The sequence below is a fragment of the Hemibagrus wyckioides genome, linkage group LG02 (genome assembly GCF_019097595.1).
Source record: "Hemibagrus wyckioides isolate EC202008001 linkage group LG02, SWU_Hwy_1.0, whole genome shotgun sequence".
Taxonomy (NCBI): domain Eukaryota; kingdom Metazoa; phylum Chordata; class Actinopteri; order Siluriformes; family Bagridae; genus Hemibagrus; species Hemibagrus wyckioides.
This window is the reverse complement of record NC_080711.1, coordinates 21332096-21347430: the sequence shown is the minus strand read 5'-3', so window position 1 is coordinate 21347430 and position 15335 is coordinate 21332096. Positions and strand designations below refer to the sequence as shown.

At 36.9% G+C, this 15335-nt stretch overlaps 1 pseudogene and 2 gene segments (V, D, J or C); 1 reads left to right on the top strand and 2 right to left on the bottom strand.

Annotated features, from left to right (window-relative positions):
• The first annotated feature begins 485 nt into the window (after positions 1-485).
• Positions 486-2144, top strand: LOC131364366 (piggyBac transposable element-derived protein 4-like; annotated as a pseudogene).
• Positions 2145-2522: 378 nt separating this feature from the next.
• On the bottom strand, positions 2523-2987 carry LOC131364357 (Ig heavy chain V region 914-like). The segment is given in 2 exon segments: positions 2523-2842; positions 2948-2987. Coding segments are annotated over 2 exon segments (360 nt in total).
• A 4000-nt stretch (positions 2988-6987) lies between these two features.
• On the bottom strand, positions 6988-7439 carry LOC131363936 (Ig heavy chain V region 914-like). The segment is given in 2 exon segments: positions 6988-7304; positions 7394-7439. Coding segments are annotated over 2 exon segments (363 nt in total).
• Between the last annotated feature and the right edge of the window lie 7896 nt (positions 7440-15335).

Sequence of the window (15335 nt, the reverse complement as noted above, 5' to 3'; positions counted from 1 at the left end):
TGCATAGTGGTAACTCAAACTGTAATTTATAAAAACAGCAATCTGTATTTCACAAACAAAGCATACAACTTTACATCTGACTTCAGTAAATAAATACTTAGAAGTCCATAACTTGTTACGTGAGCTGACATTTTTGAGGGCAAACAGCTAACTGTCATCTGTGAAGGTGTGTAGACACACATGTACATAAATTTTAAAAAAGTAATTGCCTTAAAAATAATAGCTATGCAATTGTATGGTAAAGGGGATCTTGGTGATAGCACCAGTGTTCAAGCAAATGAATCAGTGGTCAGAACCCTTGTATGCTGGTCGGGTCTGTGGGACCCGTTTTCATTATTTATCAAAAGAAAAATGATACGATTAATTATTTTTTCAAACTCAAACTCATTGGCCTTGGGTCATTTTCTGTGAAGAACATATATCAGAACACATTTTCAATGACCACACACTGTACACCCCCCCTACACATTTATATTATATACGGGATGTTTGGGTCCACTGGACCCGGGGCTAATAAATGTGTGGAAATTGGTCCTGTGTACGTACACTGTCCTCCTCCTGTCTGGGCCTGCTGTTTCTATGTGTGTGTGTGTGTGTGTGTGTGTGCCTAATGTCACAAGTGATGAGCAGCTGATGCCATTTTGGGGCTGTTGCCCCTTTTAGGCAGTATATACCATCTAAACCTGCAAAATATGGTGTAAAGATCTGGGCTGCCTGTGATGCCACTTCCTCATATGCTTGGAACTTCAACAAGTCTACACAGGGAAACCTGATGGAGAAGCCGCTGAGAAGAGTCAAGGAATGAGAGTTGTCCTGGACATGACTCAGTGGACACAACATCACATGCGACAATTTTTTACATTGCTCAAACTGGAACAGGAACTCCTAAAGAGGAAGCTGACCATGGTGGGAACGATACGAAAAAACAAGTCTGATCACCCATCACCAACTGCTGACAAAGACCAAGCCTGTCACCTGTACACGTCTGACACATCCCTGGTATCCTATGTTCCAACGAAAGGCAAGAATGTGGTACTCATAAGTGTGCTGCACAGGGATGGGAGAATCTGTGGCCAGGAGCATCAAAAACCAGAGATCATCATGGATTATAATGCCACAAAAGGTGGGGTGGACAACATGGGCAAGCTGGTGCCTGCCTACAGCTGCAAACGGAGGACCCTATGCTGGCCACTGGTGATATTCTTTGACATATTGGACATCTCAGCGTACAACGGTTTTGGCAACTTGATGGCGCTGAACCCAGAGTGGAACAGATGGAAGCTCCAGAGGAGACGCCTCTTTTTTGAGGAACTGGGAAAGGCAATTTTGGTGAGAAAGGTGAGACCTCAAATCCAGAGAAGACAACATGTTCCAAGAACCCCAGCATCTGCAGCCATCATAAGGAGGATTCAGGAGAAGAATGCTGGTGCCCCATCCACCCAATCTACAGAACCACCATCAGCAGAGCCTGAAGTGTGTGTGTGTGTGATGCTAACACACATGCCTTGCAATTGTGAGGTGTTAATGTTAGGTGCTCCTGATCTTTTCAGCGTTCTAGGGTGCAGCCAGCAAACAACAAAAAGAAGCGCTGTGAAGTGTGTGGACCCAAGATGGACAGAATAACACAATATGCATGCATCAAGTGCAAAAAGTGTATATGCAACACACACAGTAAAACTCTGCCCCTCATGTGTTGTATAGGATGGTATGAAAAGGCAATGTGTTCAATGGGGCTGATGTGTTGTCTAGACTGACATGGTTACTGTATTCAGCTAATGTTGTGTTAACTGACCTGAATGGGTTACAGTTCTAATGAACTTCAAATAAATAAGAATCAATAGTTATGAAAAACCTTGCTTCATTTGTAAATTTGTTGAATTGTTTTGTCATATCCTGTTTATAATTGATATTTCTTTTTTTTAATTACATTTTATTAAAAAAACAAAATAAAAACAAGCAGCAATGTATTTCATTAATGTGATCTAACAAAGGGAAAGGGCAAATATTAACCATATATGTTGTTTATATTGCTTGTAATTGGGATAAAGTAAACATCTGTTGAGTATTTTAACATAAAATTGTGTGATTGTGTTAAATTAAAGACCCAAAAAAGTCCACCAGACCCACGAACATTGGCTGAGTAACAAAAATATGAACACCATACAAGGGTTAAGTCTTTTATAACCATGTCTTTATGATGGAGGTTGTTCTTCACTCTCAGTGTCCAACTCTGAAGTCATTTGAAGAAAAAATTAAGACTGTAAAGATATGTGAAGTTAATAAATTCACATACTTATTAAAATGTCCTTTGGTGCTTAAATTAGTTTGTGTTTAGTTAGTTGAGTGAAAATCTAAGTTAAATTTAGTAAATTTAGTAAAAGTAAATGCTGTTTAATTGTGAACTGGTGAGAAAATGTTTTTTCAGTCTTAGTGTTTTTTAGTACAAATAGATTATGAAAATATGAGCTCAGTGTATGATTACAGTACACATGTGTTTTTGTAATGACACTTAAGGAAATGCATCAGTGTGGTCTTCGTGCACAGTAATACACAGCTGTGTCTTCAGTCTGCATGTTCTGTCCTCTCAGAGTCACCGTGCTGCTGGAGGCATCTTTAGAAATACTGAACTTGCTTTTTAGAGACTCTTTATGATACATGTCTCCACCCCCCCAAATGTTGTTTATCCATTCCAGAGTTTTCCCTGCAGGTTGTCGAATCCAAGCTGTAGCGTAGCTGTTATCAGTAACTGAGTAACCGGATACTTTACAGCTGAGGGTTAAAGAATCTCCAGGCTTTAACATCACTGAGGTGTCCTGAGTGAGCTCTACTGCACATTCCACATCTGAAAAAAAGAGATGTCACAATTTCAGTAAAAATGTATGTACAGTAGGTTATAACTGCAGTAATTTACTAGCAGCTCTGAGTTCATTACTGAAGTGAAACTCACAGGATGAAGCTGCCAGCAGCAGCAGAACTGGAAGGAACATCTTTTATCTAAAAGCAGTGCTAAACTCTCCAGAGCCCACAGTGACCGTGGCTGATATTTCTCTATATGTAGCTGTAAGGGGAAGATTTTGCATATTCATTTACATATTGTTATGATGGTGTTCTACAGCTTTTAATAATCACAGTGAAAAATGTTCTTTGGTGCTTACGTTACTTTATATTTATTTAAAACTGGATAAGTAAAGTTAAATTCATGATGTAAATGACTTTTAAACTCTAAACTGTTTACATAGTTCTCACTCTGTCATATTGTGAAATATTTCTGTGTTTTAAACAGCATGTAGGGAAAATATTTATACTGACTGGATCTCATTACACAGACTCCTGAAGGATGCAGGAAAGCTACACTGTTGTGTGTGTTGCTTATATTTTTATTGCATGAATTCTGAATTGAAGTATGGAACTTTGCATCAGTGTAAATGTCCCGACAATGTTCACAACAATCTAAATTAATAGATTAACTCAGATACTTAGATACTCATTTAGATTAAACATTTAGATTGTTTGACCTCCATGAAAATGAAAATGTGGGTTTGTCATGTGACTATAGTAAGTATGTGTTTTTGTAGTGATGTCTAAGGGGAAGTATCACTGTGTGTCATGGGCGCAGTAATAAACTGCAGTGTCTTCTGTCCTCATGCTGTTCATCTGCAGATACACCTGCTTCTTACTGTCGTCTCTGGAGATGGTGAAGCGGCCCTTAACTGCACTGGAGTAATATATGCTACTACTGTAGATGCTTGCAACCCATTCCAGTCCTTTTCCAGGCGCCTGTCTGATCCAAGCCAGGTAATAGCCACTAATGTCTAATCCAGAGGCTGTGCAGGTCAGTTTATGAGACTGATCAGGTTTGATGATCACTGGATCAGACTCGATCAGTGTCTGACTGCAGGAATCTGCAAGAACATACAAACATTTGTGTTCATGTTAAAAAAGCAAATATGAAAAATCCTTAAAATGATTCTCTATATGAAATAAATAATAATACTAACAATGAATAAACATTGCTAGAGTAAAGTAACTCAGAACACTGCCTAGTCCCATCTCAAAGAATTAAAATGATTCCTGCTGCTGTAAATGAACACAAACTGCTGGTATGTTGTTGGGCTGAATGTTTCAGCATAAATGGTTCAAATGCAGGATTTCATTTGCATGACACGCCCACTAGAGATATAAAAACATTCACAGATGAACAGCCGAGACGAAGCTTACTGTATGTTTCACATTTTCAGGTCATTAACTGTTATTCTTGTGGTATTTTCTAGTGTGCCCTAACACTCCTGCTGCTTGTATTGAATTATTATTGCACTATGCTAAGCATAAATACACAAACTTTCCTGATCCTGCTCATTTATCATTTATTTTCTAAATATTTTATAAAACCCCAAAAAGTGAGTATAACTGTAAAATTTATAAAATAAACTGAATATTGTTGTTAAATATAGATCACTTTTGCAGAGTCCCAAAAAAGCAATTATCTGTTATTTGAGTTAAATGAAGCTGGAGAATGATTAGAGTGTTTAAAGAGAGAGATGCTGAATGTGTTAAAATATACTGAGAAGGGCTTCTTTACAAAGACTGACATCTAGAGGCATAAAAACAAACAAGTAGAGAATTATAATTTAATAATAGTTTATACTGTATCCTGGAATGAGGGTTTCGTTGAAAAAAAAAAATGTAAATCTGATTTTACAGACATTGTATAATTTTAACAGAAATACAACACACCTGCTTAGCTAACAATAACTAAAAATGCTCTATGAAAAGAATTTATAACTAATTACAAACTTTGACAACAAATTATGATGAACATAAGATCATTGGCATTTTGGCTTCTCGATAAATGCAAACGAAATGCTACCAGATATCTAAATGTTATATTTTGATGTTAAATAAATTCCTGATTCTAATTATTGTATAATACACATGATGTTTAAGGTAAAAAAAAAAACAGTCTACCTATTACATTAGGAAATATCACAGCTATATCCAGCAGCCCCTTCAACCTGTACACCAAAACAGGAAAAGAGCCATTTTGCGTGCGCTAACATTATATAAACTCTGTCCCTGACTACACCTCAATAAAGCCTGATGACCAAAGAGCAGATCCCACCAGTACAGCCTCAAGAGCAAACATGCTGCTTGTTTATTTCCTGGTGCTGTGCATATCTGCATCTTGTAAGTTCACACATTTGTTTAAAGCATCTATCGTTGTACTTTGTGTAATTGTTCTTGAGATTTTTTAGAGAAATTTGATTAATATGTACTTTTTACATTTTTTATTGCAGTTGTTTTTGGCACAATCAATTTTGCTCAGCCAGGTCATGTGAATGTCCAGCCTGGACAGGCTTTGACCATTGTCATGCTACTGGGAAAAATATACAGTGGATTGGAGTCATTTGTAGCAGTGGAAGCACAGGGTACACAGAGTCACTGAAAGACAGGTTCAGCATCACACAGGACACCTCCAGTAACACGGTGACTCTCCATGGTCAGAATCTGCAGATGGAAGACACAGCTGTGTATTATTGTGTGCGCTACCATAACACAATGATACAGAAAACTGCAGTGCCTGTACAAAAACCTCCTCAGATCAGCCTGGTGCCTTTTATTATTGTCACAATGTTTACCTTCTGACCTCAACATTTATCTTCTTATTAAATGTCTTAGTCAGATCAATATACTGTAATTGCATAAGATAGAGTGTTTTTTTACATATACTTTTTATTAGTCTCCATATAATAAAAAAATTCAGGAAATATTGCTTGTTTCAGATGATCTTCTAAACACAGAGGCGAGTCATAGAGATCAGTATAAGTCTCATTGATAATGACATTGAGCTCTCTTTCTTAGTTTTGTGAACAACTACTTGCATAGGTCTCACACTTCAAAACAGTATGAAAGGAGAACTTCAATACTGACAGAAGCTCATTACAGACTTAAAGAATTTAATATCAATGTCAATTTCAAACCCATGTGTATTATGGTGCTGTGGTATTGTGTATATTCAGACATGAATTAAATAATCTTACAAAAGTATTGTATCACAGTCCAGACAATGTTCACAGCAGTCCAGTAAAAGTCAGCATGTAAGTCAAAGACACTGTAAACATTTGGCTTGTTGACTTCCATGAATCCACTGCTTTTGAAAATGTGGGTTTGTCATGTGACTAAAGCAAGTATGTGTTTTTGTCCTGATGTCTAAGGGCAAGTATCACTGTGGTACATGGTTACAAAAATAAACTGCAGTGTTTTCTGTCCTCTTGCTGTTTATCCTGAGATACACCTGCTTCTTACTGTTGTCTCTGGAGATGGTGAAGCATCCCAAAACTGGAATCCCTTTTGCAATCAATTCCAGTCCTTTTCCAGGTGCCTGTCTGATCCAAGACATCTAAGAGGCACCAAAGTCAAATCCAGAGGCTGTGGATTTGAGCCTTTAAACCTCAAAATGTTGGGTGGATGTGTGTGAGTAAAGAGAGAGCAACCATCACAGGCCTTAAAGCTATATTTAATTCATAAGGAAGAGATTCATCTGATGGAGGACATGTTGATCGTATGTGGAAAGTGGAAATAGTATTTATTATTTATATATTATTATTTTTATTAAATACTAAATTTATCTTTGAGGATTATTATCATAATGGAAGAATTGTACATCTCAAAAGTCATGTCAAAATGCTTTTACACATGATCACACTAATTCTAATTTGTTTAGGTGATTATTGTTAGCCAAAGACACTACAGTATATAGAGTTCACGATAGTGATATAATTATATTAGTGTTTATGATGTGCAGCAATATTAGAGATAATATTGGTTTTAAATCAACATTACTGACAACATTACTAACTCTTTGATCTCATTTGTGGGATTATTGTTTTTATATTAAGACTTCTATAGATCAGTGTTGTGTCTTGTGGACATTCTGTTATAATGAACACTGGATGAGGAGTTTTTGTACAGGGATGTTGTTTATTTGTCTCACTGTGGATCACGAGCGCAGTAATACACAGCTGTGTCTTCAGTCTGCATGTTCTGTCCTGTTAATGTCACTGTGCTGCTGGACGTGTCTCTGGAAACCTGAAACCTGCTTTTCAGTTTCTCACTGTAGCCAGTGCCACCGCTAGAACATATACGTCCGATCCACTCCAGAGTTTTTCCTGCAGGTTGTCGTATCCAGCCTGTACAGTAGCTGCTATCAGTTAATGAATATCCAGACACTTTACAGGTCAGAGTCAGTGACTGACCAGGAGTTAATACTGTGGATCCGGTCTGGATCAGCTCAACACAGTGAACACCTGTTAAAGAAAACTTATTTTAATGATGTAAAAGTGAAAAGCTTTAAGGAATCAAAACTGTATTACATGTCAAATGTAAAAACACTTACAGTGTACGGCTGCCAGCAGCAGCAGCAGTAGGGATGTAGAGATCATGGTGTGTGTTGAAGCAGAAGAAGTAAAAGCTGTTGGTCTTCGTTGCTTAAATATATAACAGGGAAGGACATTTGCATAGAGACACTCCTTATCTTAGGCTAAAAAGATTTTGAATTCTTTTATAGGAGAAAAGCTTTTCTTAAACATTTCTAATCTTTCTTATTTTAAATACCTAAAAGTATGGAAACCACATAATATAGTATAAATAAGATAACAGAAAGAAGGGATAAAAAAAGTTTGGTGTGTGCTGTTACAAGAAAATGATCAGTGACAGTGCCGTGATGTCAGAGCTCACACCTTGAAGTTATTATTTTTTTTCCTAATACAACCTAAATCAGCGTTTTTACTTTAATTATAATATCCCAGTTGTATTAAGTGCTGAACAATATGTTGTACATTTATTTTGTTCATAATTATATTCTATTATATTGTGAAATGTCTGTAAAACATTTAATTTCCCATTATCACTTATGTTATAGCAGCTATATACAGTTGCTTCTTCACTAGACTCTCTCTTTTCTCTTTCTTGAAGTTAATAAGACAATTTGTTATTGAGAATCCACAAATAGCAAAGCTCTCCACTTTGTTGTGCTTGAAAACTTGACTGATTTTTTTTATTTGATTACTGATTTGCAGTGGCGGGCCGTGCATCTCGCACCTAGGCCTTCACTGGTGTCCTTCCTGAATTAATCCACCTCTATACCATCATTATGACGCCACCATGGACATCGCTAGCCCATTTTAGGGGAGCTTTAGCCCCCCTAACATTTCTACTCAGCCCTCCTAAAATTCAGCGATTCTCCATAAACTGTACACAAATTCTTGATTGCCTCAGTCCCCTTTAAACTTCATATGAAACGGCGGCAGACCCGTCTTTCAGCTCGTTCCATTTGCAGACCGCGGCATCGCAGAGCGAGGATCAGAGGACAAGTGTGTGTGTGTATGTGTGTGTGTGTGTGTGATCAGGCTTATTCAGTACTCAAATGTGATACACATCTATGCAATACAGTGGAATGCTGTATACTGGAATACTATTATACCCTACAGCCCCCCTTAAATGAAAATTCTAGAATCGCTCCTGGATGCCACAGCAATAGATACTAATGAACTGTTAAATAGCAAAGTAAAAAAGAAATTAGTCTACAGTATTTCACACCTCACAAGGAATAGTCAATTTTATTATGGTTACTTTTCTCAAAAAAGACATTCTTGATGCCTTAAGCAGCAAACTGCAATCTCCGGAGGACGCAGCATCCGAAATGAGACACAGTGAATATAGAAACAATGTATATGGGCGGGTCGCTGCCTCTGACTACTCCAATTATCCAATCAAAGGACGGGAAATTGCTGACGTAAACGTATGCCTGCTAGATGGCCCCAGTGACGCCAACTCAAAATCTGATTGGTTAACGTAACAATTTCATTGCCACTTATTTTAAGCTCCAGGCGCCTGCACTATTAATTCTGAAGGCCTTAAGGCAGATTTTCATTCTGGGAACACATGATGTCAGCCACTGGCTGAAATATGATTGGATAAATATTCTTATCATAAATATACACTACTGGAAGCAGCGCAACCAAGAGAAAAGCTCTGAAATGTAGAGAATAGACTATTGGGAATAATTTAATACACATTCATGGAAAAATATATTAAATATATTAAAATGCAAGTCAGTGATTCAGATCACTGCTGTTTAGGCCAGCAGAGAAGGACTTGCTGACCCTGACGGCCCACCACTGCTGATTTGTTTTCAGTAGTGTTGGATATGTTCAGTAATCAGTGACTGAAACTATTTATTTATCGTATTTTTTTCCATTTGTTGGTCCTCTGTGAGAATTTGACTATAAGAGATTCAGTGTTTGATGATATTTATTAAATTGAAGTGTGTGATGCTTCAGGAGAGACAACACACAAGAGTGCTGCTTACTGTTTGATAGTTTGAATAGAGTTTTTCAATGTTAATATTGAAATTGTTTAAATTAAAGACACAATGAAAATTTTCTAAGGAAACTTGCAATGGAGAAGTAATTGCATCACTGCCTTGAAACCCACAAATGTGTGTGTGAGAGATATCTGAGATATCCCCAGATCAAGCCACATATCAAACCCCATAGTTTCATTATTGAGCTATTTGTAGAAATTCAGTTCTCTTCAGGTTTTAGTGGAAGACAAAAGTACAAAATGCATTTGATGTTAATGAAAGACTACTAAATGTTTGCATTCTGTCATAATTACTAAAAGTAATAAGAAATAAATGAATAATCTAAACATTTTTTATCTAATTTTTAATGATCATTTTTATTATCCTTCCATGAAAAAGCATTTATGCAACATTTATTATCTATATGAAATAAATGAGGAAATCATAAACCCTTATTTAAACAATGCTGCTCTGGAGATTCATTATTTAAATAGAAGAGATGGTTTGGTCTCTGAAACCTATTGGCCAGATGAAATGAATCAGCAGCAATGCTAGTGTTTTTGTACAGTGTTTCCTCACATTTCTGCTACAGTGCTCTTCGGGCACAGTAATACACAGCTGTGTCTTCTGCTGTCACCCCAGAGAGTTTCAGATACACCATGCTGTTGGAATTATCTCTGGTGATTTCTGTTCTCCCTTCAAAAGATGTACTATATCCAGTTTTACTGCCATCAGTATAGATGTACCCCATCCACACCAGTGGTTTGTTTGCCTGCTGTCTGATCCAGTGCATTTGGTAGCTGCTAAAAGTGAATCCAGATCCTCTGCAGGAGAGACTCAGCGTGTCGCCAGGTTTCTTCTGCATGGTTGTTTGTAATGACTCAAGACTTTGACATTTCACACCTAGTAGAGTAAGGAAAATATTAGATTAATCAATATTTAATACAGATACCTGCAAATAAACAACTTAATCAAAGGTTAATTAAGAAACTCACTAATGAGGCTGATTAGTAGCAGGAATAAAGAGAGTGGGATCTTCATTCATGGCGAGTGTTGATGAGACTCAATTGCTCCACTTGGCTCAGCTTCACATAAATACTGCAGTGACACTCAGCAATCTGGATTTGCATCATGATGCCAGAAACCATTGACGTTGATAAGCATTCTCTGTCAGAAGCTCATTGGAGCAGTTCCAGGGTCAGTGAGGTGGTAACTTTGGTACAGTGACTTGACTGAAAACTTCTGTGAGGTCAGTATTGAAAGTGAAGTGTTGAAATCTTCACTTTGTTCTGGGTTTTAGGGCCTTCTACATGATTGGCTTGAGAAGAAAGAGACAGATAAGGTTTAAGCAGGCTGGGTTCTAAGACACAACCTCACCTTTTTTTCCAAGGAATAATGGGTTAGCCAGCCATGGGGAAGCTAAGACAATATTAATGGGGTTATTTGGTGAACTGGTGACCATGAATGACTGAGTTTCCATGTTTAATATATTCATGTGCATCTGAAGGAGATGGTGCATTGAGTTCCCTCCCCTCCTCTCAGTGGGGTGTCATGTTGCCTTGTTCCAGCCATTAATAGCCTGCATTTGTCTTTAGTTACTTATTAAGAGCCCCTAATCTGTTATACAGCCCTTGAAAAAAATAAGATACCACTGCCTTGAACCCTACTGAAAACCTCTGGAATGTCATCAAGAGGAAGATGGATGGTCATAAACCATCAAGCAAAGCTGAGCTGTTTGCTTTTTTGCAAAAAAAGAGTGGTATAAAGTTCCCCAACAGCAATGTGAGAAACTGGTGGAGAGCATGGAGCCAAAACACATGCAAATCAGGGATATTCCACCAAATTCTGATTTCTTAATGTTATTTAGCCAAAGCATTAACACTTTTTTTTTTTTTACAAATTATTTGCATTTTGTTTTATTTGAGTTATTAAAGCTCTGCAAATACTGCATGAGTTATTTTGATGTGTTGTCATTTCCTTTAAATATACACTCTAAATAACAATAGTTATATTTTGAATTTAGGAGAAATATTGTCAGCAGTTCACAAAAAATGAAACAAACCTGTTCATCTTACCAATACATGACCCTGTAAGAAAAAAACATAAGAAACTGATTATTTTGTAGTGGTGTCTTTTTTCCAGAGCTGTAGGTCACTTTCAAAAGACTAAGCTGGAACAGGTAATAAGTATTAGTTCTAGGCAATTAAATAAAATAAATTAAAATGATGCAATTAAATAAAATAAACAAATGATATAAATATATGAATTTGTTTTTCATATTTCTTTTGTAAATCATTTTATGGTAGTTTCACTGTAAGAAACCACAGGCAGCAGGGCAGCTAAAAGAACAGGTGCATCCTGTTTGTATAACAATCATTAAACTGTAATGCAAATAATATTCATAAATGTATTTAAGTTTGTCAACCTTCTGGAATTATAAGGGCATCTGCATGAACTGTAAAATGTCTGATCTTCAATTAAAAAGCAAACAAATAACTACACTTGTTAAAGTCAGTACACTCTGTAAACAGCCAGCATAATCTCTCCACTGTGCAAATGGACAATGGGTTTTAAACACTACTGATGTCCTTGTAGTGGCCAGTCACCTGCAGCTTAATTCAATGTAATTAATGACTCTAGGACTCTTTTTAAGCATTTAAATTGATAAAAACCTTTCAGTTCAGAGTCCAGATCTTTAACTAATTGATATGCAGTAACTAATTATTAAGGAACTCAGTGTTTTTAGGGAAAGATGGCCTACAATTCCTCTTCATCATGAAAATCACAACAAGAACGTTATTAGTCAAGGTTATTACTGATTAAATAAGATACCTACTGCATTGTGTGTTAGTGATAGGTTACAGTTAGACTATTTGAAATGCACATTTTCCTGGGTAAAGTTCCTGTTCATAGTTTCTAATCTCTTACCCCAGCTGTAAGTATCAGAGCATAACATACAAATACACTCCAAAACCCACATGAAAATCAAGAATTGAACTTTTCTGCATTGCTAAACAAATCAACCCAAAATATCTCCACTATGCAAATGGACAATGGGTTTTAAACCCTACTGACATCCTTGTTAAATAAATTGTGAAAATTAAAATCTTAATTCATATATACTGTAGCATCTATGTATGTTTCTTAAAGTTGAATAATCTTGCAGATTATTATAACCTCAAATGTGTGTGTGTGAGAGAGAGAGAAATTGTCAGATTATGCCCTCTGCTGACTATGTGGTTAATTGCAAATAATTAAATGAATATAGCAAACTAATCCGAGTCTGAGAAATCAGACACATAGATCAGGATTTACTGACATATTTTACCATGTAAATCACCAAGCTATGATGCCAAAGTGGTGCAAATTCAGCGTTCTATATATCCACGAATGAACAATGACTATTAATAAATAGATGCTTTCATCAGTTAATTGTAACGTACCATTTCAGTTTCATAGTTCTATGAGAAAGATAACATTGAGGTTGTGGATGAGGGGGTCCCACTGAGTGAAGGTATCAATGTCCAAACACACTCCATACACTCCTTCATTAATTCAATGAACACAATGTATTTTGTCACCCCACCCATGCCCATCTGAACACCTACCATGAAGGGATGCCATGATCTCATCTACTCCCACATGCCATGACCAGTATTATCATATAACTCCTGCAACATAAAGAACAATGGAATACCAGGCTTTTTTGTTTGAATAAGATTAATCACATTAAACCATATTAACATGTATAACACAGTACCAAACAGTGGGACTAATATCTTGTAATATAGAGTGACACAAATGTTTAGAATAAAAAAATCTTGTAAAATCTGGATGAATAAAATTAAGTAAGACTGAGGGACAACATGAGATTGTACAATAGGTCCCCTACATACGAACATGTTCTGTTACGAGAGCTCGTTTGTAAGTCCAATTTGTTCATAAGTTCAAAAAACATTGTCTAGGTACAAGGATACTAACGCAATTGGCTATACAGAGTATATTACAAAAAAAGAACGAGCAAAAAAGAAAAGATCGAGCAATGTCTGAAAAGATCGAGCAATGTCTGCCATCTTTTCACCTCACTCCATTCTCTCTATTCTCTCTTTCACTTTTGTCTCCATCATTATTGCTTGCCGCTTCTTAGCAGTACCAGCTTCAATCCCGCTGCTTTTACGCTTGCTTCCGAACATCCTGGGTTTGCAGAGGATGCACGCTGCATGTACGTGACAAAGTACTCCGAACATGTGATCTAACTTTCACGATTGAACATGCACGAATGCATGTTCGTATCTTCGAAAGTTTGTAACTTGAATGTTTGTATATAGGGGACTTACTGTATTATGACTTGAGGGAAATTACACAGTCGGATGCAATGTAATGATGTGAAAACTTTATTTGACCTATCATTAAAAGCACCAATATAAAAGTACTTGCCATTCTCTGAGTTGAGGGTAAACGCATCTCTTCATCCCTGGAATTTTGAAAAATGAAAAGGACACAGAGCTGTGAATGACAATAAAACACAAAGAAAACATGTCTGAGAGAGTACACAGCAAACAGCTATGATATGCGGAAGTATAACTTACAATGTCAGGATGTTGTGGACTCCCTATGTTTGTGGCGTCATCAGAACTGTGGTGAAGATCAGGAGATGATGCCACGGGTAACAACTTTTGTAGCTGCTGTTGTGTGCATTTCCTGGATAAAAATGTTTATAAAGTAAAAAATAAAATAAAATTCTCAAACTTTGTTTCTTGTATCTTTGATTGCTTGTCTCAGTACCACACCTGTTGATATTTGCATTATTATAAAGCACTTTGCACCACACAACATAAAATTTAGCCAACTGCACAGGAAAGCTTACACCATCATTAAGTTGTGGCCTTTCATCGTCAGAACTGATGTGGTGATCTTGTGTGGATATGGCCCTCTTCTTTGAAAGGGAAGTCTTCAGGTTTTGTATCACCTGGCCCTTGGCTGCCTCTTTAATTCTGGCTTGCACTGCCTGCCAGAAAATGTGTACTGTATAGTTTAAAAAAGAGAGAAAATATGGACAAGAATATATTCACAATGTGAAAGAAATCCTCATGCATTTTGGAGAGGCGTGCTTAGTGGGTGTGATTATGTCTTTGTCCCACGGAGAAAAACGCCTTACTCATACTGGACTCCAACTTCAGAGTACAAGAAAGCATTAACTTTCTGCTAGCTAACATTACCTGCATTTCCTAGCATGTAAGCATGTACAGTACCACACATATTGTACATAAAACATGTCTAAAACTGGACTGTCAAATTGAAAACATGGCGTTTGTCAAAATTATTCATATCCACTCACCACTCTGGCCTTTTTAGGCTCCACCATGTTGTTGGCTTGGTCTGTATTTTGTTTTTTCATGCGTGCGCCTCTGCTTTCCTCCTCGGTCCAAATATCTTTACCCAAAATATACAAATTCTTTTTTGTGAGGAGTTCTTTGAAAGAATCTAATATAAAAGAGCAAAACAACCTTTATGGGAACTTTTTATACAAATAAACAAATTGCTTATAAGTTAGCTAAAAAACACTAACCCCCAAATAGCAGGACTTTAGCTGGCACTGTCTTTTCTGGTTCTTTTCTGCTGGGCCATTTTATTTCATGCCAATTATCGTCGCTGTCAAGGTCTGGCTCGGATGTCACTTGGTTAATTTGTTAGTCAGAATAACCAACAATGTGCGACGTACTTTCCACCTTTACCGTTTTATTAAAGAGGTAAAAAATAGCGAACTGGAACGACATTTCGACCGCTAGCACCGCGCACCTACATTCAAGTGAAACGAGCAAGCACGCGCGGTATAAATTTCGTCCCCAACTCTGATTGGCTGACAAGGAAAATCAGGAAACACTTCACCCAGCAATTCAAAAGTTTCAATTTAATTTAGAATCATGACAGCAGAAATTTTCAAGTCAAACATCATCATGGCATCAAAACGAAA